Source organism: Paramisgurnus dabryanus, chromosome 13 (genome assembly GCF_030506205.2).
Source record: "Paramisgurnus dabryanus chromosome 13, PD_genome_1.1, whole genome shotgun sequence".
NCBI lineage: Eukaryota > Metazoa > Chordata > Actinopteri > Cypriniformes > Cobitidae > Paramisgurnus > Paramisgurnus dabryanus.
In genome coordinates this window covers 26,057,826-26,076,676 of record NC_133349.1, presented here as the reverse complement: position 1 = coordinate 26,076,676, position 18,851 = coordinate 26,057,826, and the positions used below count along the sequence as shown (strand labels likewise).

At 36.7% G+C, this 18,851-nt stretch overlaps 1 protein-coding gene across 9 annotated transcripts in view; it reads left to right on the top strand.

Moving 5' to 3' along the window:
* The window catches only part of cobl (cordon-bleu WH2 repeat protein), a 76,911-nt gene that overhangs the window by 15,895 nt on the left and 42,165 nt on the right, over nt 1-18,851 (top strand). For 3 of the 9 annotated variants that reach the window (XM_065246223.2, XM_065246226.2, XM_065246229.2), the window contains 5 exons: nt 8,403-8,597; nt 11,582-11,792; nt 15,360-15,588; nt 16,657-16,701; nt 18,551-18,639. In XM_065246223.2, the coding sequence (XP_065102295.2) occupies nt 8,403-8,597; nt 11,582-11,792; nt 15,360-15,588; nt 16,657-16,701; nt 18,551-18,639 (769 nt within the window). The remainder of the gene's footprint in view (nt 1-8,402; nt 8,598-11,581; nt 11,793-15,359; nt 15,589-16,656; nt 16,702-18,550; nt 18,640-18,851) is intronic. The other 6 variants (XM_073811670.1, XM_065246230.2, XM_065246228.2 and 3 more) reach the window with 3 other exon arrangements.

Genomic DNA, 18,851 nt, shown 5'->3' with positions numbered 1-18,851 from the left:
TAAGCTATTATTAAAATGATAAGTTCTTTTACACTTTTATGTGCATGCCCAGTGTTTGTGAATGGTCACGTTTCTGAAACATAGATGAGGATTGTTTTCTTTTTAAAATGCCTTTTTTTTTTTTTTAAATGCAGATGCTCTAATGTAAACACATACAGTGTATAACAGTGAAGTTGATACTCAAAACAAGATTGAGAACACGTGTTTACATATTTACAGTAAGTAGAAAACAGGACAAAACTACTAAGTTTGAAATTATTAAGGATGGACATCTGCCCTGGTCTAACTTGTTTTGACAAATCATTGATTTTTGACATTTATGTGTTGCCGTTGCCATTTTGTCATCGTTATATTTATTTTTGCATTAAGTTGTCAGTACAGTAGCATTGCTGTGAGCTGTTTATAGCTCCTCAAAGGACGGGGAAGCTTTATACCTCAGCAGTAAAAGGGTGGGGCTTTCTGGCAGCAAAATGGCCCTGTAACCAGAGATCAAGGGCGGATGCAATGCCAGCAGGTTACATGCATGGCAACGGCAAACAAACGCTGGTAAGGAGTTGAAGGTCCATCCAGATTTGACAATTGTCTTGGTCATTCACTCTTTGCATGCATGAGGCTTAAATCGTAAATTTGCTGCACCTCAGCATAGATTCTCTCTCTCTCTCTCTCTCTCTCTCTCTCTCTCTCTCTCTCTCTCTCTCTCTTTCTCTCTCTCTCATACACACACACACATGCTGTCTTGCTCACTCTCTCATTCTCTCTCCCTTTGGATATAAAAATAGGTTGCTACGTGAACACCATGACTCCCACAAGGCATGTGCCTGTTGTTACGCCCTGCCGAGCCACTGAGTGTGAGCGAGCTCACTTTCTCAATGGAGCACAGGTGGCAACATTAGAAAAAATGGGCTGTAAGGGTTAACTCTGAAAAAACCTCTGAGGCATTCATTGTGCTTTTGTAGATCACATTGACCTTGAAGATTTTAATGCCCTTTTTCATGTGTGCAGTGAAACAATATGATCTAAAGATCTGTCAACCAATATTTCGCTATGACACTGTTAATAATAGCTCATTTTATTTATCAAGATTTTTAGACTTTATGTAACAAGCTTCACTGAAGCAAAACGAATAGATTAGCTTTTGGATGCCTTTTCAAAGTCAGCATGTTTTGTTTGGTCTTTCCAAAGTCAACATGTTTAGTAATTGATCTCTGAAATAAAAGCTTACATAGAGCCCCGTTCACAAAGGCAGATTCTGAGAGACAAACATTTGCTCTGGACCGTTCAGGGTGAATCCCACAGTTTGCCGTGGGCTAAAACAGAAGTCCAAACAACAGCAGGGTTTATAAAGGTGCTATTGTTTACTGCACTGTTCAGTTCACTAGAGCATTTGGTCAGGTCATATCCCATGTACCACTTACACATGGTGCTCATAGATCCCTTTATTTGCCTAACACTTGAGCATTAACTAGACAAGAATCAACTGAAAGTGAGCTATAGTACTTTACCTTGATTTTTTTTATCTGTTTGTGTAAATATTTGCTAAAATGTTTTACTTAGACCTCTTTGTTGTTGTTTATATTAGCACGATAACTTACGTGTTGTCTTGTGAAGTGTGAAACGTCAAGATTATAACTTGAGAAAACTTCAGCATTGGCAACATAATGGAGTAGCACTCAGAGGAGCTCTGTGAAGTGTCCTTTCAGATGAAAGGGCAGCTTTGTTTTTGTTTGGTTGTTGAGTGTATCACAGTGTACAGTAGTTTTTTTAAGATTGATTTACCCCCATGTCATCCAAGATTCTTTCTTCAGACGAAAATAAATGTATTTTTTTGAGAAAGACTTTCCAGGATTTTTCACCATTTAATGCACTTCAATGGATCACAATGGTTTGAAGGTCCAAATTACAGTTTCAATGCACCTTCAAAGGGCTCTAGACAATCTCAACATAGGCATAGGGTTCTTATCTAGTGAAACGATCATCATTTTCACCCAAAAATAAAAAATATGTGTATTTTTTAACTTCTCATCTTGCACTAGCTCTGGGATGTGCGTCCATGACTTCACGTGTTACTTAATCACATCGAAAAGTCACACATGACATATGCGAAACTACCACTCCAGTCTTTAAACCATGGAGAAAGAGGACCGTTTGGAAGTTGTTGTATGTGGAATGACACTAATTAATGTCTTTGTGCCAGTTTATTGTTTAAAATTGGCTGTTCTTGCGCATTTCGCATACGTCATGCGTGACCTTTCGACGTGATTATGTAAACCGTAAAGTTGCGGACGCGTATCCAAGGGATATTTCAAGAATAGAAGTTGAGGTTAAAAAGTCATTTTTTTGGCAAAAATTATGATTGTTTCACTACATAAGACCTTTATGCCTCGGTTAGGATCGTTTAGAGCCCTTTGAAACTGCAATTTGGACCTTCAAACCGTTGGGGTCTACAATTCTGGAATGTTTTCCTCTAAAAAAAATGTATTTTCAACTGAATAAAGAAAGACATTAACATCTTGGGTAGGGATGCTAAACAATTAATCGCGATTAATCGTTAGCAGAATAAACGTTTTTGTTTACATCACATATGTGTGTAAACTGTGTATAATAAATATGTATATATATAAATTCATGTATAATTTTAAGAAAAAAAAATGTATATATTAAGTATTTATATTTATATATAATATAAATTATACATAAATATACAAATGTATATACACATGTAAACATTTCTAAAACATATACATGCATGTGTGTACATTTATTTATACAAAGTTATTATACACAGTTCACACACATAAATGATGTAAACAAAAACTTTTATTCTGCTAACGATCGGTTGTTTATATCGGTAAGCATCCCTAATCTTGGGTGATATGGGGGTGAGTAAATTATCAGAAAATGTGGAGGACTAATCTTTTAAGTGTTTTGTGTGTTATAGGAACATGCATCTTATATACAGTTGCGCTCTGCCCGTGGTCTTTATTTTTTACAGATGCGTCTTTATGAAAACAGCTGATGTTCGCTAATTCTCTGTTGACTGAAAACTTGTAAATAATATATATTAGGGAAATCACTCTTTTAAAAGATGTTAAAATGGTTTTATTTAGAAAAATATCAGCATGGTGAGAATTGTTTAAAAAGCCCTGGTGACCCATAAATGCAGTAGAGCATAGTTGCCTTTCTAATATTGGTACTGCAATTTTTGAGGAACTGAAATATTTAGATTTTGAAACTGACACTTCTAGTTCTGTTAATATGCCCAAGTGGTCGTGGTTATCGGCTAAAATAACCAACTATCAACTGATTTATCTGCCTGGATTTTGACTGTCTGTTACTGGGGCAGAGACAAACTGGCAACTGCTATTAAAAGAATGCTGTGTTGTTCTGTGCTGAATCTCATTAAACCCTCACCAGTAGGTGGTCTGCATGATACGACGCCCCCTTCTGCCTGCTCTTTGCTATTATCTCAGATTAACTGGGTTTTTAAATAATATTTTGAGGTTTTCCTGTTTGCATCTGATGGCTGCTCACTTGACTGTCTAGAGTTTCAAAAATCGCCCCAGATGGCTTTCTTCTTTCTAAGCAAGAGTTGACAGAGTAGCCAACTGTTTAGCAAACCACTTCCTTTGACAGCATAAAAAGACTTTTTCTGGTCTGTAATACAATAAAACAATGCATATGTTTTAGTAAGTGACATATAAGTTATATTATGTTGTTGCTTGCTGGTTTTGTTACCTGGAGCAGAAAGCTTGATGGACAGGAAGGGTGTGTTGGTTTAGGTACTGATTTGGGTCATGCAGACGCTCTTTTTAACTACCATAATCTGTTAATCAGGTTAGTGCTTCAGCAGTTTGTTCAAGCAGGCAGGTTAGTGAAATACAACTCCTTTCATAGTTTACTAACTAATCAGCAGAAAATATTTACATTTATGCATTTAGCAGACACTTTCATCCAAAGTGACTTAGGCCCAATCCCAGTTATGTTTTATACCCCTCATCCCATGCCCCTTGAAAGGGGAACGGTTAAACATTTTCATTTAGCATGCTAAACAGAGGGGTAGGAAAAGTGTAGGGGTAAGGGGTAGAAATGGGATCATTCACACTATATATTTAATCAGTATGTGTGTTCCCTGGGATTCGAAACCAATGACCTTTGCATGGCTAATGCAATGCTCTTCCAATTTAGCTACAGTTCTTCAACCCACTGATTGATTTGTTTCTTAAAATAAAAAACTTGTTTGTCTCAGTGTACAGTACCTGTCATCGACTAGACAGAACTTTTCAATCTGTGATTATAAAGTTCACAAAGGATTTTCTGCACACTTTTATTTACTGGTGATTCTTTGGTAAAATGTTTGCACTTCTGGTCCAGTGACCTTTATAGATTGTCATTTTAAGAATTAAATGCTACCATATTGCGCAGAGATTTGGCAAATGTCCTCTACTAGTACAGTAGGTCATCCTGGTATTCCATGTATAGGAAAAATTTGCATGCTACACACAATATGCAAATGATACAGATTGCCGAATTGATAGAGTTATATGCTAACACTGTACAAACATAGCTGAACAACACTTGAGATAATATAGTATTGTTAAAATCTGATCAATTGGGTAGTGAAAGCTAACTCCTCTCTATAAAGAACAAAGTCAGTGCATTAGTAACCCAGTCAGAATGAATGGTGTGTATTTGGAGCTGCCAGCTGAGATGCTGAGAGTTTCCTGCTCTCTGAGGGAATTTGGCTCAGGCCTGAAGGCCTCTTTGTTGGAAAAGGTGTGCGATCTGAGCAGCTACGGAGCTCGACACAAAAAACACTTTCTACACCTCCTGTCCCCATCAGCACCGGATGAGTGGACTTTCATACTTAATGCAACACATTACAAACACAAAGCAGGGGCTGGGGTTTTGCTATGATTGCTGAATCAGCTTAATGCAAACACTAAATGTGACTTTTTTTTAAGATAATAAAGAAATCTATTTTATATATAAATATTTGTTATATATTTTATAAAAAAATATAGTACTTATAAGAGATGCACCATATGGGGCAATAATCGGTATCTGTTGAAAAAGGCAATTTTTCACACTATCAGACGATAGTCAAAGGCTGATTTGAACTCATCACTAGTTTAATGTTCAATATTAATGGTCATTATATGAATGAATAATATTCAGATAATTTAATTTTCAGAATTTACTTAATGCAAATTAATATAACTACAAAACTATCGGTGGAAAATGTTAATATTCTAAAATTTTAAATATTATACATTTCTAGTTATAATAAATTATAATACTAAGCTAACCTAGTTAGTGCTACAGGTAAATAAAAGGTATTTTTCAACCTTTTTCAGGCCAAGGAACAGGGAGCCCTAGTACATTTATCAAATTTAGACTGGATTTACATACTTTGTTATGATGGTTACGTTACAAAGATATTAAAATAATAATTTTTGCCATCCTGCATAACATTTTAATTTAACTGAATAGATTTTATTGGGTGAATGTTCTAAAACATAGTTTTAGTTTTATTATTAGCCTATTATTGCATTAATTATTTCAGTTTTTTTATTTGCTTTCAAACAATATTTGGAGGACCCCCAGTAATACCACTATGGACCCCCAATGGTCTCTGGACCTTCTGTTGAAAAAACGTGGTTTAAAGAGTTTTTTGCATTATAATACAAAACAGGATATTTATTATGTTTTGCAATGCCCTGTAATCTTAAAATCCTGAATGGATACTGTCAGGATTCTGCCAAAGAGTCTTGTTTTATATTTATGTCTTGTAATGATGGCAGGGTTTTGGCCATCTCCGCCCCCTTGTTCTCCCCTCATTGTAATCATTAGTTCATTCCCCTTACCTGTTTTCCCTTGTTATCTTGTTTAATTTTTCCTATTTAATCCCCTCTTGTCTTTCGTCCTGTGCTGGATCATTTTGTACTGTTTGTGTGTATTCCAGTCGTGTATTATTCAAGTGAAGTATCTAGTCTAGTTTTATGTTGAGTTGTTAGTCAAGTGTAGTGTTTAGTCTATGTCATACATTGTTTAATGCTGTTTGCCCCACGTGGGCTTTGTTTTGTCTTGTTGATCATTAAAGTATTTTGTACTCATCGTCCGCTATTGGGTTTATCTGTCCAAACCCTGACAGGCTACTGTAATGTGTTACAAACATGTGTGCCATTATTTAAAAGTGTATAATTGATTACATGGTATATTTTCATTTATTTCATATACATTTTGAACACCTTTGTTGTCCATTATAGTGCACAGGCTACAAATAAAGCATTACAAAACTGTGGACTCCATGTCCAAGGCATGCAAAAATTTGTCTCGCCCAATGTGGTGTGTTATTCAAATCATTGTGATTTACCTTTTAATAGTCTGCTTTGGAATATGTGACCATGCATGTAGTGCTGGGGCGGAGAGCAACCCTGGTTGCATAATCGGAGAATGCATGTTGATAGGAGGCGTATTGGCACAAGTGTGGATCAATTATTAACTGGACGTGCTCAAGGTTCAAATATTTTGGCATTCTCACATGCTCTGTACCTCTCAGCTGCCCAGAAGTGTCTTGTAGGATTATAGACGTGCCATGTTCTAGTAGACTGGATTCTGAGAGATTCCTGGATACGGACTGTAGACTCTCACGGCAAGTTTGACAGTAGTAGGATGGTTTTATCTCGTGCTAATATTTGCACAATGGAAAGGCAACTAGCTAACTTGACTGATAAGTAAAATGAGAAAACACTTTATATTATGTTTTGCTGTCAGTGAAAGTGAGAAAGTGTTAATAAAAGACAAAGTAAGAACGCATGATGACTTTTTACTTAAGAATGTGTTGTGAGATGAGTGAGATTATATTGAAATTAAATATCTAGTTGTATGTACTTTGTTTGCGTATTTAATGGCTATATTAAGTTACAAAGACTTTGTGAAAGTAATAGTGAATTGTGTGTCAGTTGCCTAGCAGTGACTTAAACCAAAGCATTGTTTTTGAGTTTGCTTCAGTATTTAGGTTCTGTATGTCAACCAGGTTTCATAACCGTGATCATGATGTCATTGTCAGTGAATTTTACTTTCAGATGCAAATATATTTATAGCTTTTTTGTTTGACTTTATTTAATACATTTGCCAAAATAATGATTGAATTCATGTTCTACATTTTAGTAAAATGACAATTTACAATTTTACAATTTAAAGTAAAGTAATTTCAGAGAATTGTTTCTAAACACATTATAAATGTTAGAAATGGTTGAAACAAGTTACAAAGCCAGTTGAACTATGTAGTACTGAATTGTTGAGTTAAACACCGTTAAACAGTTTTTCACATTTCTGTGTTGAGGATTATTCAGGCGGGGCTAAAATGGTGACTTGATGAGACAGTGCAGGCACAGAGGTTGACCCCTCCCCTAACACTAAATTACGAACATCGTTTTACGTTGTAGTGGTATTTAAAAGTTTAGAAAGATGGCAGCTTTCCCTGGAGTGGGTATGGTTTCTGCTTCGACAGCACACGCCCAAAGCATTTAAGATCATAGAATGCTGCTTCCTTTATTCCAGATTTTGATAACTTATTATATTTTGGCGTTTTTTATCATTCAAATTTGGCTGGGTGGTTAATACATTTTTCTAAAGTGTGACAAACTGAGTACACATTTTTAATATCACCTAACACTGTCTTTAACAATTAAATTAGCAAAATTTGAATTGTAAAATTATAAAAGTCATTAACTATTTTAAAATTTAACAAGTTGTCATGCATGAACTAATGACTATTGTATTGCGTGAATATTGTATTGCATATCTAGATATTGTTGTTAGGTAGTTTAGTTTTTAATACAAAAAATTACTAACTGAGAAAAGCTGGTGTTTGAGATTCGAATGGATGTTTTGTCCATTGAAAACCCCTGATGTTACATAATAAAATAATGTTGTTTTATGGACTGAAAAGGTTCTTGATCTTATCCGCTGAGGGGATTGTGGGTGGGGCTATAAGCAGATAGACTTTCGTTTTATTACTGCAATATGAAATCACATATCAAAATGATGTTCAAGCTTTATAACCTTAACCTTTAAATTACTTTTATAAAAGTCATTGATGTTGGTACATAAACAAATGTAGGCAAAGCTTGTGGCATCTCACTTGGTGGCATCAAATTGTTTGCCAGGAGCCATGTACGTCCCATGTATGCTGAAGACGAAGAAACCCACTGTCATTTTGATATTGTCTAATCCTTAAAATACTTTTCAATATACTTGCATTCAAGGAGTATTTTAATATAATCACGTTTTGGCCTGTGGTATTATAGACATCAAAGGGTTCACAGTATCTTCTAGGTGACCTTTGCCATAAAAACAAACAAACCCATATTTATGCCTATTATGTTTTTACTCTACAGAAGGAGAATGAAGGCCAGAGCCCCCCCTCCACCTCGACCCCCTCAGCCCGCTCCTCGAAAGGTCTATCGTAATGCTGTGCCTGATGGAGGAGGATCTTCTGTTGGAGACAGCAAGGAAAACATTCTTCAGTCCAGCGTGGATCTCCACATCACTCTGCCTACAGGGTACCAGACCACCATCATTGTGGACGGCAGGTGAACATTCCAAAGTTTACATAGATACAATGATCAATGTACCTTAACGCTTAACGGTAGGCTTGTCTGAAGCGTGAAGAACAGCCAATCACTGTGGCCGCAACACAAGCTCCGGTCTTCCATAAACGTAATTGGATGGCTCTGCCTAGGTTATTTGCATAAGGCGATATGATTGGCTGACGCTAGCGTTGCCGCTTGAAAAGTTGAGAAATGTTCAACTTCTGCCGCGAGCAACGGCACTGACGCGGCGCCGACGGATCCACAATTCAGTTCGCCAACGCTTGACGTCACCCATTAAAAGTGAATGGGAAGTGTCAACGCTTACGCCCCGTGTGAATGCGGCGTAAATCGAGATGTCAGGGTAACATGTTAAATAACCTTAACCTGTTAATTCTGTTCATGAGACAAGCTATAGTCAATGTTCCCACAGTTTATTTGTGGTGCCACATTCTTCAGGGGGGTTAGTAAAAAAATAGTTAACTAATATGAGGCCAGGGTATTAATGTTTTAGTCCAGTGGCACGCACAAAGTTACAAAATTGTTGTGCACACCACCACCACATCGCCCACTCTACAATCATGCCATTTTCATTGTGTGCACCAACGGCAGAGTATAAAGTATAAACCAGGCTTCAGAGTCACAGCGAAGTGTGAGGAGTAAAAAAATCTGGTACATTTTTATTTTGTGGCAGACATCCACAAATAAATGAAAATATGGGAAACACTAGAATTTTTCTCAACTAAACACATGATGTTACAAACAGTGTGTCATGCTTTTAAATCAATTGAGTAATCAATACATTGTACAGTCTTAATTAGGGGTAAGTACGATAAACCGGTAGAGATTTTGGACTATCGTCTCTATCGAGATTATGCAGAGTGGTCCTTATAATGGGTCAAAACGAGTTTTTAAAATGTCCAACTCTCACCACCTAAATAAGTTGGATATTAATAAAAACACACTTTGCAAAATTTTTAATTGTTCTTACAATATCTAGAGGTTGCTCAAAGCCTTGGAATATTTCAGAAATTACACATTTTTGCAAAAAATGTACCATTTAAAAAAGCACAACACACATAAAACTTGCTTCTTGGAGGGTAACTTTGTTCCAGTTATTTCAGTCTCTTCTGATCCGAGTAATCATATAGCGGATTTGCTTCGGTTTTGATTGCATGGAGCATGGTTAAATAAGTCCATTGCTGCCATGAGTATATTTTATTAAACAATTATACATGCTAACACAAAGTATCACATAATACGCAAATGTGTTAAACTTCAAAGGTCTTGAGCAACCTCTAAATATTAATTAATATGTCTGCTATTGTTACTGGGATCAGAAGAGACTGAAATAACTGGAACAAAGTTACAAAGTTTTATGTGTGTTGTGGGTTTTTAAATGGTACAGTTTTTGCAAAAATATGTAAATTGGAAAAATTCAAAGGCTTTGAGCAACCTCTAAATATTGTAGGAACAATTCAACATTTTGCTAGCTTATTTGCATAAGGCGATCTGATTGGCTGATGCACACATTGGTGCTTGAAAGTTGAGAAATGTTGCCGCAAGCAACGGCAGTGACGTAACGTGACGTTGACGGGTCCACAATTCAGTTCGGCAACGCATTACGTCACCCATTAAAAGTAAATATGAACCGTTAACGCTTACGCCCCGTCCTCACGTCTTGAGGTAGCAGTCCAACTGTTTTAAATGGTGTTTAGTTTTGTGTTTGGGTCAATGAGCGTACATTGTTTTGGTACACATTGATCTTTAAAGATTGTGCAATAGTGCATTCTTGAAAAAGATATCAATGTACCTTTAGGGTGTTATCATAGAAAAGCCTGTAAAATAATATCTTCTCTTTAGCCTGAACAAAGTTTCTGCTAAAAACAACTTAACCATAAGACATTCAATAAATGCCATTCAGTGACTGCAAGACTAAAGTATGTGTCCTTCACGCCCTCCAAGATAAGTTGTGTCGTATGTTGAGGCATGATGTCCCGTTTCTTTTTTAAGCAATCAAACTAACAGTTGAAATGAAAAATGTCAAATATTTACATTAAAGGAGGATGATAGTCATATCTAGGGATTTGACTATCGTAGACGTGCTCTCACTTGAGAATGGGTTTCTTTTCAACATTTTTGTATTGTTGTTGTTCATTTCGACTTGCACAGTTATTTCATTTTATTGGCGAATCATAGTTTCCACTTTTAGAGTTATTTATTACTTAGGTTCTCGTGCACAAGTATGACACAGGGTTTAAAGATCTGGCATGCTAACTGAAAGGTTCAAAGTTCACAACACTTAAAGAGTGATCCATGAAGTATTATAGTTGCATTCTTGACCAGGGCATTCAATCTCAAGTTACACCAGGGCCACTGGCCTTTCAATACATTTATGTTTGTGTATTGTAAGTAAAGCATTAGCCAAATGTTTACTTTGACAGTATTAAGTCATGTAACAAATATCATGTAAAGCAATTTGATGTTTTACAGGGCTGCATTCTCATTTGTGTTACACCATACATTGACATACCAGATAATTGTGTGCTTTTGTTTTTGGAGAAGGACCTGCATGACCCTTATGCACAAACCAAAGTCCACACAGAAATGTTTTGAGTCTGGTGTGGATAAACATGATTTGCTTGCAAAACCCCACTGAAGACATAGTGGTGGTCTGATCGAGAGCCAGACCCCATCACCCAACATTAATATCTGACCACACTGATTGTGTTTGATGTTGTGATGAGGAATTAAAACCATCAATTGTGTTCAAATATTTATGTACAATGAGGTTTTTGGTGGATAACTGACAGCTGGTTAGTGAGGCCAAACTTTTAAGACCAGCATCCATGTAACAATTTACCGGTTTACATAACCTGTAACCCAAGCTGACTCTCTCTCTCTCGCTTGCTCTCTCTCTCATACAAGTCTTACACATCAAGTAACTCTATCTTTTTCTGTCCTTGTTTCTCCTCTTGTCTCTTCAGAAAAGCTCTGATGGATCTTTTGGTGGATCTTTGCAGTCAGTACCATTTAAATCCATCATATCACACCCTAGAGCTGCTGTCATCAGATGCTCAACCTGTCAGCTTTAAGCCCAACGCCCTGCTTGGTGCCCTGGACGTCTCCTGCGCCCTGATCAAAGAACGAGTCTTTGAGGACAAAGTGATACGGAAACCTGCACCCAAAGTGCCAGAGGTGAGTGTCCGTCTGAAACGCACCACATGCCTGCTGTTTATAATCTTTAAGCCGAATGTGATTTGCATGTGAGCGGTGAGGAAATGTCAGAGAACTTAGCCATATCGAATGATGTCATTGTATGAGCAAATGTTGTCTTCACTGCATTTGTCTACATCCCATTTGACTTTATTGTTTATGTGGTTTTGTTTCTGTTTTGATAGACCCTTTTTTGATAGTTGTTAAACATTTGTTGTTGCTCTTGTAAAACTTGTAATGCTCTTAAATGGCAAAGTAATTGTTTCCTTATTACATGTTTGCATCAGGAGGGTGGAGGGATCAATAAAAGGGTTTGAGTAAAGGTACATTGTGTCTTTAACAGGTTGAGTGTTTCTCTCTCTTTCTCGAGTGCTGTTTTCTCCTCCCCCTCATGTGTGAATATTTGATAAGAGTCTTACCTTTAGTTACCATGCATTATTTCTTCCTTAACCAGGTTAGCTGGCCTCTCTCTCTTTTTCTCTTTCTGTCTGACCTCTGGAAAGAGTTAGAGGCTTTTCACAAAAGTTTGACCTCTTGATTCTGCTGTTATCAATAATCTGGACCACAACAATCACACTGTGCATAAGTGTAGATAAGCACAGAAATAAAGGGATTTTTTCGGATTGAAATGCATTGACATGTCAGCTCAGGAATATTTCTTTGTGTGTAAGGAATGATTGTTTTGTGCAATGGAATGTATGCAACGACGTCACTTTTTCCACGTGACCACGCCGGAGCTCGCACTGTTGAGTGGCAAAACATTCAGCAAAATGGCTGGTTTTTATAGCGGCTGCTGCAGAAATGGCAGTAAAACTGACGAATATTAGCTTAAATTGAATTTAGTTGGCTTTAACAGTGACCCAAACAACCAGTAGTTTGTGGACATTGGCATATGGCTAGACATTGATTTTCCTGACATATATGTTTGTCTTGCCTAACATTATTAAACCATCACACCTTTGTAGAACACACGGCTCATCATAATGGATGTTTTTTAAATGAAGGCTCACTGACAAAACTTTGCAATTACACAGAATAAGAGTATTCATTTTTGTATTGTTTTAGGATTTTTTATCCCAAAATTTCACATACCTGACATATGCCTACTGCTACTGATTTATTTCTCCTTCAGTGTTTTTTACAGCTCCAAATTTTTATTGAATATGTTAGCACAGTCGATCACACTACTACTTTTGGACGCGTTTCGATTTTAGACGCGTTTTCACGCTGTGCTTATGCTGTCGCTCAGACTTTTTGCCACTCAGTGGGTGTAACTGCAGTCACTTTTGCTGAAGGTGACATCACGTGCATACCCTCAGTACACTATTAAAACACATGTGTTAAAAACAACATATTAGTGTTGATTCTGGGACAACACACTAAATGCCTTGTCCCAGCCACCCTTCTCTGTGTTATTATAGAAGCAACACATTTTGTGTTACTCGGAACCCAAAATTAACACAAAATATGTTAAAATTACACATTATGGGGTGGTTTTCCGGACAGGGATTAGCTTAAGCCAGGACTAGACCTGAATTCAATTGGGAAATATAACTAGTTTAACACACATACCTTACTACAAACATTACTGATGTGCATTTTGAGGCAAAACAAAAGGCACTGATGTATTTTAAGATATGTCAGTGCAAGTTGTTTCGAGTTTGGACAGCTCTTACATTTATTTTAATCTAGGACTAGTCTAAACCCTGTCCGGGAAACTGCCCCAATGTGTTAAAAGCTTAACACAAAAAGATGTGTAAAAATTAACACATCCTTTCTACGAGTGTAAGATGTTCAATTATTGCATAAATAACCATGGCAAGGTGACCAGGTTCTTGTGTCCGGAGTGTATATTAACACACATATTGCATAATGAATGGAAACATTGGTTTGAGGTTAAATTAAGATCAAAGAGACACTGAATAATACAAAGGACAAAAACTAACACAGCTATGTACAGCAGGAAGTATGTTGGTATTTTTACTATGTAGGCAACTGTGTAGTTAATACAGGTATAGCATAAAAATATTTGACTTGAGAATGGCACAAGATGTGCTGTGTCTAGTGTGCATATATATCTTTACAAATTCCATATCCACTAGGGATGTAATGGTAAATAAATAAAATAAATATAACATCTGCTTTGTTTAAATAAATAAATAAATATAAACAACATAAAACACGAGGGGATAACAGAAATTGCCATGCCAACTTGCTAATGTATAGACAGACAGTTTCATCAGACACACACACGTTAACCACCTGAACCAAAATGAACTTCCGATCTGTATATATATATCGCTCTGACTATTGGCTAAACTGATCTCTGAAACAAATACCTGAAAATAAAATGTTTTTGTTTGCTAAAGACGAGGGGAGACAACGAGCATAGATCACAATTGTGCAGAGAGGTTTGGCAGCCATTGTATACATTTATTTTACAAAGTAACATTAGCTCAGTGTAATAGATAGATATGCGCTGGATATGATATTTGAACGAGGAAATTTACTTGTCATTGATTTCTAGAAATAAACTACTGTAAAAGGACTCTGTTGTTGTTATTGATTCTATGTGGAAATCTACCAGAAGTTGTGTTGTGTAGTCCACAAAAGCCGTTTGTTTATGTTGTTGCTGCTGCTGAAACGGTCTACACAAAAAATCTTGTACCGTTTGTCCCGCCTCTGGGGTTTTCTGATTCGTTCACTGTTCTGGACCTGACATTAATGAGTTGCATTGCCTGCTAAAGATGAAAATTCTTTTAACTCTTGACACAAAGTCTTAAAACTGGATGCTGCAAAAGATGCAAGATGTGTGCGTAAGGTCAAAGGTCCATCCAGCATGTGTTTACATAGAAAGCAATAGCACAGTGGAATGAAAAAATGCACATGTGCACTGAACCAGAAGTCCTGTACCAAAACGGTTCGCTACGAATATTTTACAACCCTAATATCCACCAATATTGCAAATAAGAGTAGAGACAGTAAATGTTTTCCTTTTTTTTTTTTTTTGCACTTGCGGTAAAACACTTTATAAATTGAACACTGTCTGAAACAGTGACTAAGTGAAATAACACTTTCTTTAAGTGAAATTACAGTATACAAGTATGACAAAAAAAAATTGTCACACATCTGCCATCTGGTTTGTGTTATTTGTCTGCATGCTTACTGTATTTACAGAAATTGTTGTGCCTTCCTGAACAGCCGAAATTCGTCTGGTCCTAGATATAAAGATGATTCGAAAGTTTCAATATGAGCAATAAGTATTTACATGAGTAGCCTAATTCAATAAACATGAATGAATGCTCTCTCCTATTGTGATCTACAGATAGATCACAAACCCCCCCCAAAATAAAATAGGTCATTGTTGCATTTAATCGGTTTGGTTTTGCTTTTTATGGTACTCAAAATGTTGAATTTGTTTAGGGGAACTATTACTTTAACATTATTACTGCACATAGCATTATATATTAAAATCAAGTGTATTAAATTATAATAAGTATTTTTTCTAATTAACCCTTTGTCTGTCTCTTTCAAAATGATATTTTGTAGAAAACTGTTCGTGTGGTGGTGAACTATCATCGCAATCAGAAGGCTGTGGTTCGAGTAAATCCATTGGTCCCCCTGCGTACCCTGGTGCCTGTGATCTGTCAGAAGTGCGATTTTGATCCGGCCTGCGTGCTGCTGCTCAGAGACAATATCAGCAACCACCAGCTGGACTTAGACAAATCCTTGAGTGATCTGGAAATCAAAGAACTCTATGTCCTGGACCAGACACTAGGTACAGCATAAGCAAATGGTGTATTTGTTTACAACACTCTTCGGTCACTTTGACACTACAGTCTGTTACATACAAGTATCCATAATGTTACTTAAAGGTGCATTGTGTAACTTTTAGAAGGATCTTTTGACAGAAATGCAAAATAATATACATAACTATATTATCAGAGGTGTATAAAGACATTGCATAATAAACTGTATTGTTTCTATTATCTTAGAATGAGACATCTTTATCTACATACACCACGGGTCTCCTTACAGTACATGAAATTCGCTGTCATTTTTTTAAGTAGCCCTAAACAGACAGAGCGTTTTTCGTCCCCATGTTTGTCCTGTGGCGGCTACCATATGCGTTTTGAAATTGAGGAGTGAGCTGCTGGTTGCAATTCACAATTTCACCACTAGATGATAAAATATGCATACACCACCTTTAAGTAACTTTTGAATCTTAAACCAACACAAGTCATGAATCAGAACTAGGGAATTTAGGTGGTTTCAATTTTGCTCATACAAATTTATATGGCAGGTCATAAACATTTTTTGCATTGACATATTTTTAATAGATCTTTACAATGTTTGTCTTATGGAGAGGTAGAATAATTATACAACATCCCAGCAACCAAAATTGCATTTGAAAGATGGCTAATAGCCGTCCAAGCACAGGCCACATGTCTAAACAAGGCAAAATTTGGGCTGTCTGTGAATATTAAATAGATGTCTGTTCATAGCTCAAAAATGAATGAAATATATAAATGAACCCAAACCCTTGTTATCACTGTTTGTCTTTGCTTACATGATGAGATATCATACATCTCGCAAGTTATTACGACATTTAACCAAATTCAAGTTTATTTGGCTAGAAGTGGGTTACTGATAGCCGGACAATATCGGGTCAATGGATAACTTAGATGGTGAAATGACAGCTATTGCTTGCTGGGATACTTCAATATGAGACAGTCAGAGCCCTTGACATTTCACTGTTCAAGCTGTGCGTCCTTCACTGTCTAGTGCCCTTAAGATAAAAGACAAGCATGAACGCTCAGTTTTATCTCATTTGATTTGTTTTCAGTTCTCCGGCCTAAAATGGCTTTGACACCTGGCCTGAGCTATTCAGGTACTGATGCTTTGTAGATAATTGTCCTCATAGCGGCTTTATGTGTAATATGTGTAATATATCTTTAATGTGGTAGTGGATGCTTACGTTACGTCTGCTGCCTATCACAGAATATGCTTGAGGATTTCATGAAAATAACCGGTTTAAAATTAACATAAGGCGTGCAGTGTGTTTGTCTTATGTTTTCATTGCATATGCTTATTGTGTGATGCTAAAAATGTGGTTTGTTGTATTTAGATTAACTATCTTGCTAATTTGTCTGTAGGTTTTGTCTTTGCATGAGTGTTCTTGTAGTGTAGTCTGCTGTAGATGTGTTGTTAGAGGCTTTGCTGAATGACAGAAGTGTGGCGCCATCTTGTGTTGCAGTTTTGTAGTGTTTAGAGTACTTCACAGGTATAGCAGTTTACACAGTGCCTAAAAGCTTTCACATGATTTCTTTAATAATTGGAGAGACTGTATATAGATTGGATATGTACAGTAAGATTAACATGAGATCAGCAGAAACCATGTGAGTATCCTATAAAGTTTTAAATATGGATATTTCTACAACAATACAGTGCGGATTACCCTCAGAAGGCCTTTGTTTATCATCCTGGAGCAGTTCGGATTTATTTTGTGAAGGATTGATGCACATTTTTTGGACTTGAAGGACGTGGACCCCGTAACTTCACATAAAATTAACTTAAAGATCTAAAACATTTTCTAAAATATCTGAAAATGTGTTTGTCTGAAAAAAGATGGACATATGCAACTCGGACAGCTTGGGGGTGAGTAAATCATGGGTTTAATATCATTTTTGGCTGAATTATCCCTTTAAGTGTTTTGTTCTTAGGATACTCACATGGTTTCTGCTGATCTTATGTTAATCTTGAGTACCAATAGAGTAGTATTACATCCTAAATATCTCCAAAGAGTCTTTAGTTCTATCAGATTTATAAAAGACAAATCAGCACTACCGATTCTTTCCAAAAAATCCTGAGCTCCTGGAGACGCATTGCGGGTGGAGCGAGTCTCTAAACATTATCCCACTATCTTTGGATAACTTATGATTCACTACATGTTCATGTCGTTTACATTATATGCCCAAACGTGCCGATTGCCAACAAAACATTTGATGCAATTTTTCTTACTGCCTGTGTCTCATGACCCACTTGGGACGAGCCCATTTCAATGAAATCCAGCGTTAAACAAACACACATGCATAACTCCGCTGCTAACATGGATTAACAAACTTTATCCATTTTTTCCATAATGCTGGGTTCATTGGGAAGCTGAACAAGCTTAAATTTCCCTTACAAACAACTACACACTTTTTGGTGACGTTGATTTTGTGTAAGCTCTTGTTTGGTGTGAGCGTGTTCTATTCTGGTTAAAATGCCCATATAAGGACTTCCACTGTACTTCCTGAAATTGTTAGGTATGAATCTTTCATGTTGGAAAAACACCTCTCCAAAATTAGTACGAACCCTGGCAAAGTGCATTTGGCAGAAAAATACTCTGTCATACAACTGCTTTTTTGACACTTTAAGCGTGAGGAGTACAACACTTAAGCATTAACCCCCCACCCCTCCTTTAAAATGCAAGTTTGGAATGTTTGCAACGCGGTTCATGCCGCATTCAAACTTAAAGACTTTTGGATAAAATGTTCTGCTTTAAAAATGTACCAGCAGCACTGACATCATTGTAAGTTTGCATGCTCAGTGGTGATCGGTCCACGTTTAACCCACATTCAAATATTCACTGCACCTGCTAATTTTTGTGTCCAACTGCTAATTTGTACGGAAGTTAAAACCAACTTTGTTTTACAGTGAAGAATGTAAGATGCTTACTAAATCTGTTTGTCCTCTAGCAGATTCTCTTCACTCCAGTCAGAGTCTGAGCGACTCAGACAAGAAGGGACTACTGGGATTTCTGAGATTTAATCGCAGGAAATCAAAGGTACAACAGATGCATATACTGTACACACACCCACATGTGTTTATGCAGAATTGTCTCCTTGCATCTTATAGTGTTGTGCAATTGATAAATACATGCATAGAGAGTTTGAACCACAACTGAACCACAAATGTACTTAAGGAAATCAGTGTATTAGAATAACTATCTAGCATGTGGAAGTGAAAGATATTATTGCCATTTATTTAAGAAGGTGT